The 20,919-nt window shown below is 31.7% G+C and overlaps 1 protein-coding gene across 1 annotated transcript; it reads right to left on the bottom strand.

The window, feature by feature from the left end:
• Nucleotides 1-377: 377 nt before the first annotated feature.
• Nucleotides 378-1,310, bottom strand: LOC111388410 (pathogenesis-related protein STH-2-like). The gene is made up of 2 exons (XM_023013101.1): nt 1,053-1,310; nt 378-787 (listed from the first exon to the last, which is right to left on the bottom strand). Exons 1-2 carry the CDS (start codon nt 1,231-1,233, stop codon nt 498-500), a joined length of 471 nt encoding a protein of 156 aa, XP_022868869.1. The 5' UTR covers nt 1,234-1,310; the 3' UTR covers nt 378-497.
• Nucleotides 1,311-20,919: the final 19,609 nt, after the last annotated feature.

Below are 20,919 nucleotides of genomic sequence, written 5' to 3'. Positions count from 1 at the left end.
CTTGAAACATTCATTATATGACTCGGAATAGAAAATTATAAACTAAATTCTTGATTAGTGTTGGAAAATTAGATGACAGTTTGAAAAGAACAAACTTCATGTAGCGAGTTCAAATATAATTAGGAGCCTGAGTGACCACTTATTGAAAGATGATGGGGAGTATGACCGAGCGAATATAGTGTGCTTTCTTTAACTCTTACATAGTACATATTGTTTGTAGACACAGAAGTTTAATTTTTCATTTTTATTATAATTTCAGCTGGAGGGTGTGATACTGTGATCGAACCTCCCTCCTAAGTATATACTATGTTTTATCTTTGCTATTAATAAAACATGCAACATATAGTGGTTAAAGGGAGAGAGAGGAAAAACATCAATGGAAAGTAGAACAAAGTTCTTTATTAAGGCAAAAACACCACTTATACTGAAATACAGAAATAGGGAAACATGTGTGTTTCCATTATACATCACAACGTCAAGACATAATTGGAAAACATTTAGGCACAAACATGAGGATTGGCATTTAGGTAATCTGCATAAGCCTTGTAGAGTTCAAAAGATTGTTCCTTGCTTGCCTTAACATCCTCTTCTTTTAGTACAACATCACCCTTGGTATGATACTCAGTGGTGATCTTGACAACACATTCTCCATCCTTTGAGTCCTCAAATTTGACCTCGTAGCTAATAGATTCAATTTTGTCTCCAAGTACGTCACCCTCAAATAAAGTCAACTTAGCCACGCCGTTTGCGGTGTCCAGATGGTCGATCTTGTTCTTCATGTACTTGCCTATGAGAAAACATATATGCTCATTAGATTATGTAAAAAAGAATGACACATTTAGTATGCTAGATTACACAACATTGTACATCAGCAACGACGACGTTATATTGTCTCTCCCTAAGAATTTTTTATATTTTATTGTTATTATTATTTTTAAAATTTTTGTAATAAGATACTCATCACATATTTAAAATGCTATATTGATAATGTTGGACAGGATTAAAGATAGCGTTATCCTCTCTTTTTACGTGATGTTGTTTAGTAGACTAACCATCACTGAAAGTTGTCTTCTTGATGCTTCCAACACCACCATTGCCTTGAATTGTCTCGATTTTCTTGATGTGTGGAGAGGCTTTCGGCAAAATGTCGGCGTTTTCAATCATCACAGCCTTGAACATCCTCTTGTGAGAAGCCTTAGCTTTGATTTCATGGAAAAACTTAGAGATACCCATGTTTTTCGTTAATAGTGTAACCTAGGAAGAAAAATGACGTGAATATAAATTGAGAGCTTGGTAGAAAACTGAATTGTAAGAGGGAATTTATAGGTGCGGTGGTGTGGATAACGTCATTTTCATATTACTATTCTGAAGCTTAATATTCATTATTTTAACACGCCATTATTGACTGTCTATTCCGTTTCCGTAATCTATGCATTCTTTTGCGTTTAATTCAAAGGCCATGAATAAGATAAAGATTAGAATTTCTGACAGATGCGTTTCAGCTTTTTCTAAATCAAACATAGTCCAATTTTTACAGCTTCCAGAATACAGATTGAATATTTACTAGTTGAATGATACCACAAGAAATTCTATATATTGAAGTAAAATAATAACACAGCTTATTTGATCTGAATATATCTGAATACCAAAAACTGGAGTCAGTTTCGAATCTTTTCATTATGAAGTTGCTGAATTTATTTTGGTATTTTTTTTTTTAAAATAAATACACAGCCTGTGTGATTGGATTCCAATTCATAATGGGACTATTGACATTAAGTTGTGGATTTCTCGTCAATTACTTCTCTTTTGCAAAGGTATATGATTTATAAAAGATGATAAGATTTGTTCCAATTGTAAACGACAAAAAATTCGCAGCCATTGTTTCTTGCCGGTTTCTATTATTTATTTTTGGCTGAGCATATAATTTTATGCTTATGTAATTTACTTATACATAATAAGTACCTTATGAAATACGTAATGTTTTATCACCTCCATTTTGCAGTCAATTTATTAATTAAGTCAAAATCAAACATTAATTTCAATCACATATTTATAATTGTTACTCATTTATTATCCTGACATTTAGTGATATTCATTATTATTCCTCTTTATAAATGATTTTTTTTTTCAAAAAAAAAATAGAGGCTAAGTTACTTATTTTGAATAAAGTAAAAAATAAATTTAAATTTTTTTACTTAAAAGTAGGGCAGGGCACGGTCCAGTTCACTGAACAAAAATTTCGGGTATTTAGTAAGTGGAACCATCAGGTCCAAATATGATTATGAAATCGTTCAGGTTCATTTTCGTTCGGTTTGGTTCGATCTGGTTCGGTTCTGTATCGTGATTACATTTTTTAACATTTACAACAACACTACATAAATACAATTAATAACATATTCAATCACAGCTTTTACAAATTAACTAAGTCCAATTAAAAACATATAAATAACAAGTTGTCTAATAAGATTAATTTACCAACATATACAAATACCAAAAAGTAGATACTAATACTAAAATATTGACGATCAATATCAATAATTCATTTGCTTCAGCCTTTAAGTATAAATAAAAAAATTTCTTGAAGTAGAAGTCATAGAGATAAAATATTTTTAAGTATTACTAATACTTACCAACTATTTGATTTAATCATCAATTGCTTGACTTGCCATACGAAGAATCTCTACAGAAAAATTGAAAAAGCACAATTAACAAACGTAAATAAACTAAAAATTGTTCAACTAATATGATTTAATAAGAAATGAAAGAATAAAAAGGGTTTGATGTTGGGCTAAGAAATGGACAAATAAAAAGGGTTTGATGTTGGGCACTTGGGCTAAAAATTAAAAAAATAGAAATGAAATAAATAATTGGGCTCAAAAATTGGATTTAAAAATTGGTTGGGTTGGGTCAAACCAGCTAGGCTAAAGCTTGGGAGATAGAGTATCAATCAATCACCTAATTAGTCAATTTGCTTAGGAAAATTAAAATAATTTGATTTATTCAATAAAAATAAAATAAAATTAGGAAGATTCGGTTCTCATTCGATTCTTCAATTCTTGATCTAGAATCGAGAACCAAATCGTACTCGTCGCTTTTTGATTCAGATACCCATTTGGGTATTTAACTTGAAAAGAATCATCGGGTTTGGTTCAATTCGATTTGGTTCGGGAGTTTTGCCCAACCCTACTTAAAAGTAAGAAATACATAACGTGTTTTACTAAATATAATATTATGATTACCTAAGCTTAAAAAAGTTAAAGTCACTTTTATCTCCAAACTTTTCATTTAACATATTTTTAAATAAAAAGAAAGTTATTTTAAACCTAATCATTTACTTACAAGCGAACTTTTTTTTTTCATCTCAACCAAACATACCAATTATGTTGTTTTCTTGTCAGTTTCTCCTAATCAATTTTCAAAGATAAGCTACGACTTTCCACGATTTCAGTTTTTCCTAGCCAATAGTCATAAAGTGATTCTAGATAATCAGGAACTTATAAAAGTAGCTTCATACGAAGTATTTGGGTCGAGAAAGAGGATGCGCAAAAATAAAAATAACCTCTACTTTCATTGTAAAACGACAAATTGGAAAAAGGTCAGGATGAAATCAGTTTTGCAAATTAATTATTCCAATGGTCATTGAAATTTAAAATATCGAATTTTGATCACTGAACTTAAGTTCATGTCTTCGATTGCTCACTAAAGTATAAAATATTGAGTTTTGATCATTAAACTTTAGAAAATTTTGTACGTTAATTACTAACGTAAATGTTAAACTTTAAAAAAATGTCAAATTTACAATAAGTAATGTAAAACATTTTTCAAAGTTTGATGCCCAAAATTCGATATTTTAAATTTTATTGAGCAATCAAATACATGGTAAGTTTAGCGACCAAAACTCGATATTTTAAAATATAGTGACCAATTAAAGACAGGGGCTTAAGTTTAGTGAACATTGAAACAATTAATTCCAGTTTGTGGAACAAAAATTTGGATACTTAGTCTGTTTGATTGTAAGAATGGAATTTGGGTATAAAGAAAACGAATTTCAGGAAATTAAATTGCTTAGAAATTATTTTGTTGGAAATTGTAAATTATTGTGTTTGATTGATATAATTTTCAACGTGAAAAATGTTAAAATAAAAGTATTTTTTGGTGTTTGTTTGGCTTTACTTTACATGAAAATTGTCAAATAAATGGATAGAATTGATTGGTATTGGGGATAGAATTTCTTTCTATTGCCCAAAAAAAAAAAAATCAAAAAAATCATCTATCTTTTAGTATTTGTTTGATTTTGTTTTATATGAAAATTGTCAATTAAATGTAAATATTTTTTAACAATTATGAATATAATTTGTTTTCATTTTCAAAAAAAAAAAAATACGAAAAAAAAAATGTCAACAGTAACCGGGAAATTCAATTCCCACCAATATTTGGTGGGAATTGATTTTCAAAAGACGGAATTTGGGTGAGGTGGCAAGAAAGATGGAAAATGATTTCCCTAGAAAAAAATCTATCAAACACCATAAAAAGTGTAAGTTGGAAAATGACTTCCATTTTCCATAGAATTTAACCTCTATCAAACATGGCCTTAATTCCACGTGAAAGAATTGGAAAAACTGATATAGGGAAGGGTATTTTTGTTATTTCTTAATTCATAGTATTTTCTTTGCTTTAGTTTCTTCGTTGTCAATAATTATATTAGTTTCAAAAATTTAAAATGACTGTATTTTATTATTATTATTTTTGTACTGGAATTTTTAGTCTGTAAGAGCAGGTTTACGATGTTAAATTCGTTGTTTCTGGTCTTACTTAGTTTTGGTTTAATACATGTTTTATTGCGGTTGTTTAACTGGTCAAACAACGTCAACTATTTAAGAATTCGCTTAAATCGAAATGTATAACGTTTGGCAAAAGAAATTGGAATTTTATAAAAACCTATTTAAACCTCGCCTTAGATCGTTTTACCTATGAAAGACTATATTGCCACCATGGAAATCTTTTGTTACACCACATATTTGTGTATTTTTTTAACATATACTTTTAAGTATTTTTCTTATTTACTGCCTTATCTTGTTAAAGTTCTATCCATGTGTTCAACATCAACGGAAATTCGCCCCCTAGGGCACATTTCAAGTGGTAAAAGGGGAAGGTGGAGAAATCTAGTTTTGCTTGAGGCTACTGCGTCAAGAGTTCGAATCCTGAAATATGAATTTAGCTCTTGGGTAAGTGCAAGTGTACAAACAGTCTTCCAACATGTACCCTTGGAGGCATAACCTGCGATTTACCTCCCTTACGATACTCCAGGGCAGGAGTGGTGGAGGACCCTTAAGGTTAGGGTTTAACCTTTTTTAACATCAACGGAAATTCTTATAAAATTGTACCACATCCTACCATTTTGTCAGAAAACTGAATTAAACCTTACAAAAAAATTCACTTTTTAATTGGACAGAGCGATTAGTATGCACAGCTGATATGCATGTGTACTCACCATTTACATACAAAAAAAAAAAAAAAATTCATTTTAATAACCTGGTTTTTGTCCTATACAACTAGGGGCGAACCCAGAAATATAATTTAGTGAGAGCAAAATAGAATTATGTAAAAATTATGGGTTAAAATTATGGACTAAAAATTATGTGGACTACTTTGTAAATATTAAAAAATGAAGATTCCAATGGGTGCAGTTCATGGATCCGCCCCTATATACAACTTAACAATCGATCTCCACCCTCTAAAAATCCGGTTTTCCCCCCTAACATTAACAAAAACATTCCCTCAAACCCCAACAACCTCTTATATTATTGAATTTTTGAACTATATATTAAGCTTAGTTTGGTATAAATTTGTTGAATTATGTGCCAAATTCCATTGAAAATTGGTGTTTTGGTTAAAAGGGAATTGGTGGTTCGTTGAAGGTGTCTTGAAGAAGTTCAAATACAAACCAAGAAGAAAAAATCGGCGCATTTATGCTCGTTGAACATCCAGTTTCCATTCGTACGCCCAAAAAACGGAGTCTGGCATGAGCATAATGCTCGTGAGCTAGTGAGGCTGCTCACTACATGCGAGGCACACTGATCATGCGACCATCTTATTCGACCATGGCTTATTTTCGATTTTGGCACGTTTTGTGATACCCATTCTCCACAAACACATTGGATTTGGTTGAGTGCATCAAATCTTATCCAACAATCATTGATCTTGATTTGCAACAAATCTTATTCAACAATCATTGATCTTGATTTTGATATAGTGAATTCCTTCTTTTGCCCGTAATATTTTCCCATTTAGGGTTTCCACATAAAATCTTGGTGGTCTGATTTGTGGTTGATTTATTTCATCTTGCAATTATCTTGCTTCATTCATTAAAAATAAAATAAAATGAGTCAAAATCAATTTCATTGAAAAAAAAAAAAATAAACCTATCAAATATCCAAAAAGTGAAAGTTGGAATTTGAATTGGAAAATCATGCCTATCAAATAGGCCCTTAAAGAATTTTTTTTTATTTTTTTATTTTTTTGGAGTGAGGTTAGGTGTTCAAATATGTACAGATAACTCGATTTTAAATAAGTATTACTTTTTCAGAATATAACTTTTACTTAATACGAACTCTTTTTCAAATTTTACCCGTCAAAATGTTAATTATTCTAAAAAAAACTTATTTATTGAATTATAAGTAACCTTTCTAACTTCGGCCATGCTAGTACAGCCTCCTCACATGGGAGACGAAATCCGAGCATTAAATGGGCATGGGCCCCTCCCCTCATATGAGGGGAGTGTACGCCGAGCTATAAAGCACAGTGTACAAGGGCATTATTCTTCTAACTTAGCCAAAAATGCTTTTTAAGTGAGGATATTTATTCAAATGAGCATGGATAACTCAGTTTTAAAAATTATACTTCTCAAAAATAACTTTTATTTGGCAAATAGCTTTCAACTTTTACCATAAAAATTTAACTATCTCAGTTTTAAAAATTATACTTCTCAAAAATAACTTTTATTCAGCAACTATATTTCAACTTTTACCAAAATTTCACTAGGCTGAAAATTACATATTTACGTATAAGTAAATATTTTTAAGCTTAGCCGAGTACGTAAATTTTTTAAGCTTATCCAAATATGTTATTATGATGAACTTCTCCTACTCGATTGTCAAGGATGCGCAATGGTGTTCCATAATTTCAGTTTCTTAGTCAATTTTCACCTACCAATTATAGACAACGGAGACCTTAAAAGATAACTTCCAAACATAGAATTTGGGTCAAGAAAAGGATATCATGGAATAGTCATAAATATCTCTCTTATTCTTTAGTGCTGAAATGAAAAGATATGAGTCCAGAAAATAATATTCTTTGTTAAGATAAATGAGGAAACACTTTTTATTAATTTGAAATTTCTAATTTGTTGGCTTTCCTAGTTTTTCAGATTATTTAGAGGGTCAAGCTTCCATTTGAATTATGTGATTGACGAAATAACACTTTCAATGATGAAGTATTGCTAATGATTATCTATTAAATACATTTTCTCAATTCATTCTCTACACAATACATTATCGAATTTATACATTTCATCTTTGTTCTCTACATTACAATCTTAATTCCTGTCATTCTGTATTTCTATTACATAGTACACTTATGGATCCTTGTAATTTCGTTGAGAGCTTGTTCAGCGATCAATCAATTTGCCAATCAATTTGACGCTTTCCATGACACCCCCATCCCCAATAATTTGTCGAGAATGGGGCCAATGAGCTTTGACGATATTCATGAAATACACCGATTTGCCATCCACTATTTACCAAAATACCCTCTCTATCATTAACCAACACGTCCCCATTTCCTTTACCATTTGGAGAGTAGTTTTGTAAATTTAATAAGTAATTGAACAAAAAGACAAGGCCACTTGTGATGAGAATCAATTATGCAAGGTTGTTCCTACTGCAAATCTTCTGTACATGAGTGTTATTTTTTTGCAATGGTAACAGGCCTTCTTACATTGCTTGTCAAGTTTTGTCTCTTTTCGCGGTGTGGAACTCCGACTAAAGTTCCTTGTGTTACTTTCATCTTTTGTCTTCGAGTCAAGTAAGAAGGAATTTCCATGTTGAATCAAGCTTGTAAAATTGAGGTGCTAAGTTAAAATAAAAAGAACATTCTAAGAAGTAAGGGATACATAATTCATATTTACCCTTGAGGCAGAATAGATTGTTGCTGCAGAGTTGGTATCGCATTACTTTGCAGAGTGGATGCCGTAGGCATTGTCTGCTGGTATCTTGAAACATGAGACCTTCGAGGCATTGAAATGGCTACTGTTTTCACTATGTCTTTCCCTTTTGAAAGGTTTTGAACAACTACAATATTGCTTTCTTTTAGTTAAAACAATAGTCCGTGAATATTTACGATAAACTCATAATGTAAACTTACGAGGACATAAAAATCTATAACACCGAATAACATTCCTGTGGAATGTAGCACGTACACCTAAATGACTGCATGATTGGATTCAAACACGAGGAATAGATATAATAGTTTGATATGTTACATTGTATTTTATATGGTGTGCAATAGAAAAATATGTAAACTTGAGGATGACATGCAATATAGAAAATAAGGTATGGCAGGTTCAATTAACCCATCTCTTCAATATTCTATGCAATTCACCAAGACGAGTTTTTTAAAGGTAAAATCATAAAAATGCGTATCACCAAATTACAAGACTATGATAATTTAACGAACCTAATTAATATTGCATGATTAAAAATAGATTACATTTTTTTCACAAAAAAGAATAGACATAATCTTTGGTATGTTACTCCAGGGGCAGAACCAGATTTTTTGTGTTGTGGGTCAAAAATTAAAGTGTATTTTTAAGGGGAAAAAAACAATATATTATTAATGAAAATAAATTAATGGGCATTTTGATACTTTGAAAGTCTTATAATTATATTATTATCAATAGTGTAAAATGGATTGTGCTTCTTTTATAGTCTTGTTTACCATTTCATTGATAGATGTTGAGTTGAATATGAGTAAATCAAATTAAATAAAGGAAGTAAATGAAATGAAATAAAATTCACATTTAATATAAGAAGAAAATGAAATTTAAATTTATTTCGAAAGTAATTCAAATTACACTTAATTTGTAACGTTCCTAAGATTTTTAATGTCATATTCCATATAAAATATCCTAATAAAATTATGTAAATTATATTGAAAAATATATCGTGTAAAACTAATAAACGTTGATAAATTAATTGAAATTTTTTAAAAGAAAATATGAGTTAGACTTCTTTTTTAAGATGTACATTTGATGTATATTTAATTATTTTCAATATTCGTTTGAACAATTCGATATGACTACGATATAGTTCTCGAAATGAGCATCCATTTGATGTAGACGATTTGTGGATTCAAATAGTATACAATTATCGACGAATTTTGAAAGTTAATATATTATCAAAATCCTTGAAATACTAATTTGGAACGGCCTACTTTGATGCGTCGTAATTTTTACTACGGTTAGTCGATTTACAGGCCATTAACGAGCAAAAAACTTGGCCATGAGCACTTAAAATTGGTATTAAGAAGGTAAATTTCGATTTCATTTGACATCTTGTAATAAATGCAAAAAAGTAGGTCGTAAATATGTCAAAACAACTATTTTCTGGGGAAAAATCTAAAAGTTTTGGGTCAGCCATTTTGTTACACTACATGTTACAAGCTATTAGTATAAAGAATTGAAGAAATGTAGTACAATTTCAAGTACTTGGAGCTTCATGACTGTATCATCTGTAATCTATATCTGTTAAGTTGCACATACAAAATGAAAAACAATACCAAAAAAAAAAAGGTTGAACGCCAACCTTGAGGGGAAAAATCCAAAAATTTTGGGTCCGCTATTATGTTACACTACATGTTACAAGCTATTAGTATAAAGAATTGAAGAAATGTAGTACAATTTCAAGTACTTAGAGGTTCATGACTGTATCATCTGTAATCTATATCTGTTAAGTTGCACATACAAAATGAAAAACAATACCAAAAAAAAAAGGTTAATCCCCAACCTTGAGGGCCCCCACTGCCTCGCCGCTAGAGTATCGTGATGAAGGTAAATCGCAGAATATACCTCGACGGGCCAGGGAACAAGAGCTTACATGTACACTGGTGCCCACAAAGAGTCCAATTCCATATTTACAATGAATGGGGCATGATGGTGACATGCTTTAAAAAAATAAATAAATAAGGTATGGCAGGTTCGATTTACTCTTCTATTTAGCATTCTATGTTATTCACCAATGTATATAAGTTGGGTTTTATCGAGAAAAATGTAATACATATGTGAATTGAAAAAAATAAAAAAATAATAATACAAATATAGAGTATATTTAGTGAGGATTAAAATTAGATTTTTTTAGTAGATGGTGATAAAAAATTTTGAAATGCATGGTTGAAAAGTTGTGAGATCCATGAAAGATGTAGTTAATATTGATTATATAACTTTAACTTAGATTAAAATTAGATTTTAATCCAAACCAAACATGCATTACATACAAATCAAATAGAGAACGAGTTATTACAGGCCGAAAGTTTTGAAATTTTTCAGAAATCCCTTGACTCATCTTCTCCAGCAGCGACAGCCTTTACTGTCACAAAAAATTCCACCCATCGTGGTGACTCTTCTCGTAGTCATCAGGGTCGCTTCGGTGGGCGTGGCATCAGTTCATCTGGTCATGGACAAGGGCGCTCCAACTACAGCCAATGGCATCGTCCACCAAGATGCCAGATTTGCAGGATGGATGGCCACTTTGCCGATCGGTGCCTTCAACGCTATGATCGGAATGAGACACCAGCTCACCTTGCTGAAGCCTTCACGAGATCTTGTTCTCTAAATGACGATGTGGGCTCTGACTGGTATTTGGATATAGGGGCTTCAGCCCATATGACCATGAATCACTCTAAATTGGATCAGGCCACAAATTACATGGGTAAGGATTGTGTGGTTGTTGGGAATGGTGCCTCACTACCCATTACCCATACTAGTAAAATTTTCCCTACCCCAAATCTACATCTTCTTGATGTCCTAGCTGTATCTTGCCTTACCAAGAATTTACTTTCCATCAGTAAATTAACATCAGATTTTCCTTTATTCGTTACCTTTAATAATAACATATTCACTGTACAGAATCGCAAAACAGGAAGGGTGGTGGCAACCGGCAAGCGTGATGGAGGTTTATATGTGCTTGAGCGAAGTCATTCTACTTTTATTTCTGTTCTTAAAAATAAATCGCTTCATGCGTCCTATAATTTATGGCATGCACGACTTGGACATGTCAATCATTCTGTTATTTCTCTATTGAATAAAAAAGGCTAGCTTTATCTTACATCTTTGTTGCCTTTTCCAACTTTATGTGGCACATGTCAAATTGCTAAAAGTCATCGCTTGCCTTATTCTCAAAATTAACATAGGTCATCAAAAACACTTGATCTTATCCATTGCGACATTTGGGGTCCGTCTCCAGTCAAATCTAATTTAGGATTTGTCTATTATGTCATTTTTATCGATGACTATTCTCGTTTCACGTGGCTCTATCTTTAAAATTGAAATTTGATTTTTATAATGTTTTTATTCAATTTCAAAAATTTGTGGAAAATCAATACTCCACTCGAATTAAAATTTTCCAAAGTGACGGCGGTGGTGAATTTACCAGTAATTTCTTTCAAGATCATCTCCGCTCTGATACTATAAGAATGATTAAAATCCACCTTAATTTCAGTGGTGTATCGTATTGCATTATATAGAGCTTTACAAGATAGTATAAATGGAATACAAATCAATAATTTACAATAAAATGGAAACTGTGTAAATGAAATGAAAACCGTGTAAATTAACCTCCTTCAATTACGTGATTGGCATTGGCATGCTATGGGAAGATTATGATTGAGGAGTAATATCCTCAATCACAGTATTATTTCCAACAGATAACAATGGGTTTTAATTAAGAATGATAGATTAAGAACTAGGAGGGGGATGAACGAGGACTAAGAGATGAAGAATGATCTAAAATCTAATCATAATTACTTCGGCCCTTGAAACAGTACCAGAAATTGCACCAACAATAGCATCAATCAAGGCCCTTTTTGACTACCCTTCTTCAATATAATACAACAACCTAAGGATAATTTCATTATCTAGTATCATCCATTTGATTCATAAGGTCCCATATTTCCTTGTTCGCCACCTAAAAATAGAAACAAACAAACCCACATGCCCCAAAAGAATAAAAATGTATAATAAGTCCAATTAGGAATATTTTCAATAAAAAACCTGCTTCAATTTTCCAGAAAGAAAGAGAAAATGAAAAGGGTCTAAGCATAATTTTAATGATTTAATGAAATGCACATCTATGCTCCAAAAAATTGAACTGACATATCATTTCCACGTCAAGAATCAAAGAGATTATCTCAGGAAGGGAGAAAAGAGCTAAGAGCCATCATTGACAATTAAAGAGACGTATGTAGGGGTCTGTATGTATAGGTTTATGCATGTAGGAAAAGGGCTTTACGGCAATAATTAGAGCAAAGTGGCTGTTAGAGGGGACAAACGAGGAAAGAATTTTAGATATTTAAGGAACAAAAAGGAAAGCGAAAAATAGTTGCGTCAGTCTCGATTTGGAAATGACCTAATACAGAGCTTAATTTGTGGGAGTGGTTTGGGTATTTGAGATAATTAATTCAGATTCAATGATGATAGAGTAAGGTCAGTAATTTATTGAATTATTATAAGGAGTTAAGTGATTTGATGATTTTTAGTTATATTATTAAATTACAGTATAAATGGAAAATAGAAAAGTGATTAGTACATATAAATATTTAATTTTAAACAGGTAACTAGTGTAATTTTCTCAATTAATTATATGTGTAGGCCCACATGACAAATAAAATCTAACACAAGTGCCTCAGCTTTGCCTTAGCTAACTCAAAATATTTATTATATTACTCAGCATAGAAAAGTCGAAATTAATTTTTCAATTAGTATTGGAAGTTTTGATGACAGTGAAAAAATAACAAACATCAAGTAGCGAGTTCAAATGTAACAATAATGACGAAAAGTTTGACTAGAGGGAATATATTGTACTTTCTTTAAATCTTATATTGTAGGCCTTGTTTCAAGATGGAAGAGTTTAATTATTTTTTCAACTTTAGCTAGAAGGTTACGTTGAGCCTCCTTCTAATAAGTATATACTATATTTTATCTTTGATATTAATAAATATGTAACTTATAGTGGTTGGAAAAAAAAATCTTTAATGAAAATCTTTAGTCACAAACACGAGGATTCACATTCAGATGATCTGCATAAGACTTGTAGAATCCAAAACGATTGTTCCTTGATTTTATTAATATCCTCCTCTTTTAGAACAACGTTATCCTTGGCATGATACTCAATGATGATCTTGACAACACATTCTCCATCCTTCGAGTCCTTGAATTTTACCACGTAGATTCAATTTTGTCTCCAAGTACGTCTTCCTCAACTAAAGTCCACTTGCCCATAGAGTTTTCAGGGTCTAGATGTCGATTCTGTTCTTTGTAGAGAGAAAACACTACGGCCAAGGCATTGTCGGGCACAGTTCATTGTTGACGAAATATTTATTTTCGATTTTAAAACCCACCGCAAGTGTACGGTTCGTTAACAAGTAGTAAAATGGACTATGAGTCTAAGTATCGTTCCCACGAGGATTGAATTAGCTCTAATTAGACTAATGTGACCTTAACCGAATCTAATTGAATGAAAATTTGGTTTAAATGTGAAAAACCCTAATTTTGGAAGAAATCCCCAATTTGAAACCCTAATTGCAAAAAAAACCCTAATTTCACAATTGGAAATCGTAATTTCAAAATTTCACTAATCGAATGAAATAAACACGCAACTGAAATGTAAATATGCAATTTTAGAACTAATGTATTGAAATGAATCGAAATGAAATCATTAAGAACTCGAATCCCCAATTCACTATTAAAAACCCTAATTTCACAAATTCAACGAATCGATGGAACAAAATGCCAATTCAATGTTCCTAAATTATTCAATACACTCTCTCGATATATATTGAATCTACTCTTACACACCACCAGCCTATATTTCTATGGATGATGCAATGTACAAGAATGCATGACTTTTTATGAACATCTTCATGAATTGCATAGAGCATAGAGGTAAGTTTCCATCCTCTATCGGACCCTATGTCAATTTATATTCTATAGAATTTATTCCCCTTCTTTCGAATGCAAAGAACAAATCATCTACAATCACATAACAATTGGCCAAATAATTATGGAAGCATTCAAATCATATAAATCAAACATTTGTCCAATCGAAACTATTGTTGAATTAATGAAATAATGGAAATTTAAATCATCAAAAGGTTCATCAAATTCCTAATGAACAAAAACCCTAGCCTATCATATTTTGAAGAAAATTACAAAGATTCAATAAAGGAGAAGACATCACCCTATTATAATTGTTGCTTGAAATCTTCAATCTTGATGAAATCCTCCTTCTTCTTGCATAAATTCTTGGATCTTGATGTTCTTGTGTGCCTCTTTTCTCCCAAAAATGTCTACCCTAGTTCTGGACGTGTTTTAGGGTATATATAGCGTGTCCAAATTAGATAAGAAAGGAGTTGGAGTCGAAAAAGGAAACTGCAGAAAATCCCCCAAAATTTCTTCTATGCGACCGCATAGAAGAAACCTATGCGGTCGCATAGGTCATTTGAAATGCCCAATTAATTTCCCTACATCCATCTATGTGACCGCATAGATGGTTATACTATGCGGTCGCATAGATATAACCAACTATGTGGTTTTTACATTTTGGTCCCTGAACTTCCTTGTTGCTTCTCTTGACTTCTTTCTTCGATTTCTTCATCTTTTCAAAAAATTTTATCTTCCAATTGATGATTGACACCATCAAATCTCATGCCACTCATTCGGAACATCTTTTGAGTATTTGCGCTCTAGTCCTCCAACTTTCAATTGTCTTCATTTCAGTCCCTCTTCAATACTTTCTTCTTCCAATTGTTTTGCTTTGTCGTTGAGCTCATACTTAGCATGTTTTTACTTCGTTTTACATTTAGCTCAACTTCTCAATATTTGCACCTTTGGTCCTCGAACTATCACTTTGTTGCATTTTGGTCTTTTTCCGGCTCTTTTCTCCTGAATTCCACAATTTCCATTGAAATACCTACATTGCATGAATTTAATAGGATTAAGCCACAATTCAACCATTTTATCCATGTTTAAGTCATGTTTGCGAACCAAATAAGTGTGTAAAAACACACTTATCATTCATCAACCAATCTACACCACAATGAGCAACAACCTAAAACTCCCAAAATGGTTTCTCCATTCACAGTTGCTTTTGAATACCCACAAAGAAACCACAAAGGAAATTCAATATCACATAAGAATTAAACCAAAAAGGTAGAAGAGTTGAGCCAACTGAAACTGAACGGAGAAGGAGAGAAAATGTACCAATAAGTCATGACTATAAGGCAACAAAGGAGACGGACCACATTAATCAATCGAGTCGACCAAATAAGGTAAGCAGGTTCAGTCAAAGGTAGTGGCCCAAAAGGCCCAAACACAAGAGTATGGGCTATCAAATGGGTACCATTATTTAGCTATTTAAATAAATGGGATGGGCTATGAGCAACACCAATAAATTAGGTTGTTTCGAATGACCCATACAAATTACGTTTGGATCGTCCCATTTGAGGTGTCGATATAAAATTTAATCATTTGGTCGAGGGTGACTGAAAATAAAATCTAGTTGACATCACAGCTCGAGGAGATCATTTGACAACAATTTTCCTAACAAAACCTCCACCTTAGTGTCAAATGACCTTCAAAGAAACATTAACACATGTTAGCAATAATTTCAATATCAGGAGATGATAAAATTGGAAATTAATTACCTTCACCAATATTTAAAAGATTCTTGCAACTTCTAAACTTTACCAGTGAAAGTACCTTTGTACCCATGTCTGAAGGATTGTATTGTGTATGTATCTTTTCAAGTCTTACCACTTTTTGTGACACGGTATTTTTAATGAAATGTAATCTAACATCAATATACTTGATGGTTCATAAAAAACAGAGCTTTTGCATAGATGTATGGAAGAATACTAACTATCGAAATATACTACCACATAATCATTCAAGACTCCTTAATGGCTTTAGTGATAACAATATATTCTACCTCTGTCGTGGATAGTGCAACGATGTGTTGTAGTTGAGATTTCCAACTACACAAGAATTCGAAGTAAACACAACAATAGACAAAAAGTACATAATTTTTAAGTAATTCGATTCTCTAGAATTCATTTTCTTTCCACCAAATTCCATCTCCGCAATCAAACAGATCCTTAAATACCTACAAAGAGACCATAAAGGAAAAGCCAATATCACAAACAACAGAGGCAGTAGAGATGAGCCAATCGAAAGTAAACGGAGAAGAAGAAGAAGAGAACATGAAGTCGCAACAATAAGGCAGCCAAGGAGACGAACCATATTAACCAGTGGAGTAGACCAAATAAGGTACGCTAGTTAGGTCAAAGGTAGTGGCCCAAAATGCCCAAACACAGTAGTGGACTATCAAATGGATACCATTATTTAGCCGTCCAAATAAGTGGGACAGGTCATGAGCAATACTAATAAATTAGGTTGTTTCGAATGGCCCATACAAATTAGGTTTAGGTCGTCCCATTTGAGATGTCAATATAAGGTTCAATCATTTGGCCTAGGCCCACTGAAAATAAAATTGAGTTAACATCACAGTCCGAGGAGGTCGTTTGACAACAATTTCCTAACATTCTTCATGCGCTTGCCTGTAGGAAAACACATATGGTCATCAGATTATGTAAAAAGGAATCTGATAACGCATTTAATACATTAGGTTACACAACATTGTACATGAGCGACAAAGATGTTATCTAGTGGTTTGCACATATAGATGAGTAGCTCCAGTTTTTACACGCCATTCCTTAGTATTCCTGACACAATCCGTCTCGAATCATCCTAATGGACCCGAAAACGTGACATGTACCAATGGTAGATACTGATTATATACCAGATCTATCACCAAGGCTAACCATGAGCTACTACAAAATATGCAACAAAATCAAATGTTTATGAAAAATATAATGCAATGAACCAGAAATAATTACTTCATGTTTTACCAAAATGAATCATGTCACTCAATAAGTATTGTGGCTCTAATTCTAAAACCATCGGGCTCCTTAAGCTACCATGGACCAATACTACCTGTAAGAAAAATCGTGGAAGAATATAATTTTATAGCTCAATGAGTGGAAGGAAAATAATTATACTTTCTCATTTAAACATTTTTCTCATACATAGACATCAAGTTCATATCATTTAGCAATTCATACGATAGCCTCATACAATTATAGCCAAAAAGGGGACATTCTCATAATTCTGTAAATATCATCTCATATTCACGAAAGCGGGTCTCAAAGACCTCTGATACATCAATTCTAGAACACGGCCAAGGCTCCTCAGTGAACTATATATACATGGGCACGACCCTTTCACCCCCAGTTGACCCCTTAGTGTTGTATGAAACCCCGACAAGACCCCTCTATAAACTAAAAGAAGTATATAATCACAGGTACTTTTCTGGTCAATCTAAATATCATGTCTCATATTCCAATTCGCAAATGCACCATATACAATCTTTGAAATAGTAAAAGAAACTTTCATGGTAATCATATAATTGAGCAAATAATTCACATAATTTAATAAGATACTTAATTTATAAATACTTTGAAATTATTAAGCTTTTTTACTCACAGATCTATAGATAAAAATCTGATTAATTGACAAGCCTTTCCAAGCTTCCATGTCCCTACCTGAAATGAAGGTATAATTTCTTGAATTAAAACATAACAATTAAATCAATACAAATCCACCACTTAACTTCTCAATTTCTGTACTTAAGAATATCTCCAATTTCCCAACTTTTCTTCTCTTTAATGATTGATCAACTAATCATCATACATTATCAAATCCATTACACCACTCACACTTCCTTAAAATCACTACCTTATACATATACAACCCCTATACATTGTTAGTCCAATACATAGACTTCAATATTGTCATATAAATTCATTCAAACCTTTAAAAATTTCGAAATCCAAGTTTGACAAAAACAGCACTAAAACTCCAGAATATAGAAATCTAGTAACAATTTCTGTATATTCAAATCTGGCATCAAAACCATTGACAGAAATAGCTATTTTCTTGGCAGAATTTCAGAATTAACACCTGTACAATACTACCTTGAAAATTGCTTTAAAAATGGAGAATTCCAAACTCAAACCCTTAATTTAAGTGTTTAGCATCATATAATCACAAGAAACTCAAAGAATATATCTTTTATCTCAAAACCCATTTCCAAAATTCTACTTTCTTCAAATCCAATTTTCAATAAACATGTCCTTGCTATATTCTTATTTAAAACCTTGAATACAAATCAATAACACCTAATTCTTGCTAACTTCGAAGCTTTAAAGATAAGTTCCATAACCCCTAAAGGAGATAATTTCACATTCTCATACTTACCTCACTAAATTAAAGGAAAAATTTAAGAAATTGAGAACCTAGGTTTGAAAAATTGGAACCTACCTCTTCCTTCTTTTTCTATTTCTCTTCTTTCTTCCTTGCTTCCTTTTCTCCATGGTCTCGTTTTTCTTTACCCCAAATGAGAAAGATGGATAGATATGTTATATATATAAGGTTTAAAGGATAACTATTGAACAATTGCAAGTCAAGTCACCAATCTTTATATAACACAAACATTTCGTCGTTAAATTTTCAACAATAGAAACTAAATTCCTAGATTTTGTTACTATATCATTTTTAGCGTCAAGTATTTGTAATTGCAATTTAAGTCCTATTAAAATCATTCATTCAACTATAAGTCCTTATTTGACTTTAGCTTTGACTAAATCATTCTTTGACTTCGACTATAAATGAACGGAGTGTAACAATCTTACCTCCTTCAAATAATTTCGTCCTCGAAATTCAATCAACCAGAATTTAGATATATGCAGGTATAGAGTGTGTAGCTTATTTGACCCTCATATGCTCATGATGCCTCTTCTATTGAACGCTTTCCCAACCTTTAAATAGTGTACTAATTTAACTACATAAAACTCATTCTTTCTTGTTCTTGGACTTTCCTTGACCTTTCCTATGTCAATATCTCTTCAACTGTAGTAAGAGGAGCTCTCTTTAACTGAACTAATAATCTTAACACTTAAATTAAATATGCATCCACTTACTAAACCTCAAAAACTTTATATATTATTGAATACCAGAAAAATCTGTTATCAACCTGATCAATAAACCATTAAAACAATACTTGAAATAATATCCTAAGGATCAAAATATGATATTCTCCACTTTTCATTTTGCCAAGTCTTAGAAAAATTTAGCTATTTCCCACTTTAAATTTCAAGATATGACTTTTTCTGTTCTCGAAATCTTCAGCTTATGTCACAATTTAAACTATTCTTTAATCAAATCCCTTTTTTCATTATAACAATGGTTACATACACTACAAAAAATAATCGATTTCGAGACAAAAAAAATGTTGCTGCAAAAATTGGGATTTTGTTGTAAAAGTAATTTAGCAACAACAATACATTTGTTGCGGGTATTGTCGCTCTATATAGGTTGCAAAATGTTTCTATGACACTTTTCAATAGCTCATCGCAATAACAAAATCACGACTATAGTTGTGTAACACAGAAAATACGAAATGGCAACACAATATTTGTAGCCATAATGTGTCACAATGTATATGTCGTGAAAAATTTAAAGTGCGACAAGTTTGTTTATCACAACGAATATTCCAATAAAGTTTTTATGAGATACATGTTTGTTGCGAATGTTGAGTCATCAAATATATTTTGCAACTACCTTCAATCATTCATCACATTAACAAAATCGCAACATTATTTATTTGCCACAAAAAAAAAATGAAACAGCAACACGATAATTGTAATTATAATGTCCTCGCGATGCATATATGTCGCCAAAAAATAAAAAGGCGACACGACAATTTGTTGCAACAATTATTTCAATAAAGTTTTTACAAGAAAAATATTTGTTGCGAATATTCTTTTAAGCGTGTAACTTTTGCTACCTATTTTATTTTGCAACAGCACATGCACGTAGGACTATATTTTTAATAACAAGCATGTTTGTCGTGAAATATGTTTTAAATGTATTTGATATGTCGCATAATGTATTTTATATTCAATATTTGTAGTACAATATATTATATAACGAGTGATGTTTGTATTTAAATTTATTTCGCAACACTAATAGTCTATTGCGCCATCATTTGTGCAACGAGTATAGCTATTGCCTAATTTATTTCATGATTATTTATATACGTCACATATTTTATTTTATGATATAGAATATTATTACGAAAAGTATTTTGTGATAATGAACTTTTATTTATGTGTCAAGTTGTGCTTGTAGTTAGATTTATTCCGCAACACAAGGTTTATTACTCCAAGCATGTACAATTATCGCCTAATTGATTCTATTTTTATTTACGTATGTCGTAGATTCTATTTTAAACACAATTTTTGATTTCTTTCTTGGAAATGGAATCGTTATTGTGGTGCACATTTATATGAAAATTTAACTTAACTAGAAATAACTCGTGACTTTATTATCAACCAAATAAATATAGATCAAGGTATTATCTACAAACTTAGTTACCGCCATAATCAAAACTAATACAAATAAACTATAGGACTAGTAATTTCAATATTAGACTACTTAGAATGATTCACCAAACTTGAAATTAGAAAATAGAA

Source organism: Olea europaea, unplaced genomic scaffold (genome assembly GCF_002742605.1).
Source record: "Olea europaea var. sylvestris unplaced genomic scaffold, O_europaea_v1 scaffold490, whole genome shotgun sequence".
NCBI lineage: Eukaryota > Viridiplantae > Streptophyta > Magnoliopsida > Lamiales > Oleaceae > Olea > Olea europaea.
This window is presented reverse-complemented; position numbering and strand designations above follow the sequence as displayed.

Coding starts and splice junctions, on each gene's coding strand:
- LOC111388410 (XM_023013101.1), bottom strand. CDS start 1,233: ATGGGTATCTCTAAGTTTTTCCATGAAATCAAAGCTAAGGCTTCTCAC. Junction 788..1,052: donor GAAGACAACTTTCAGTGATG/GTTAGTCTACTA, acceptor GTTTTCTCATAG/GCAAGTACATGAAGAACAAG.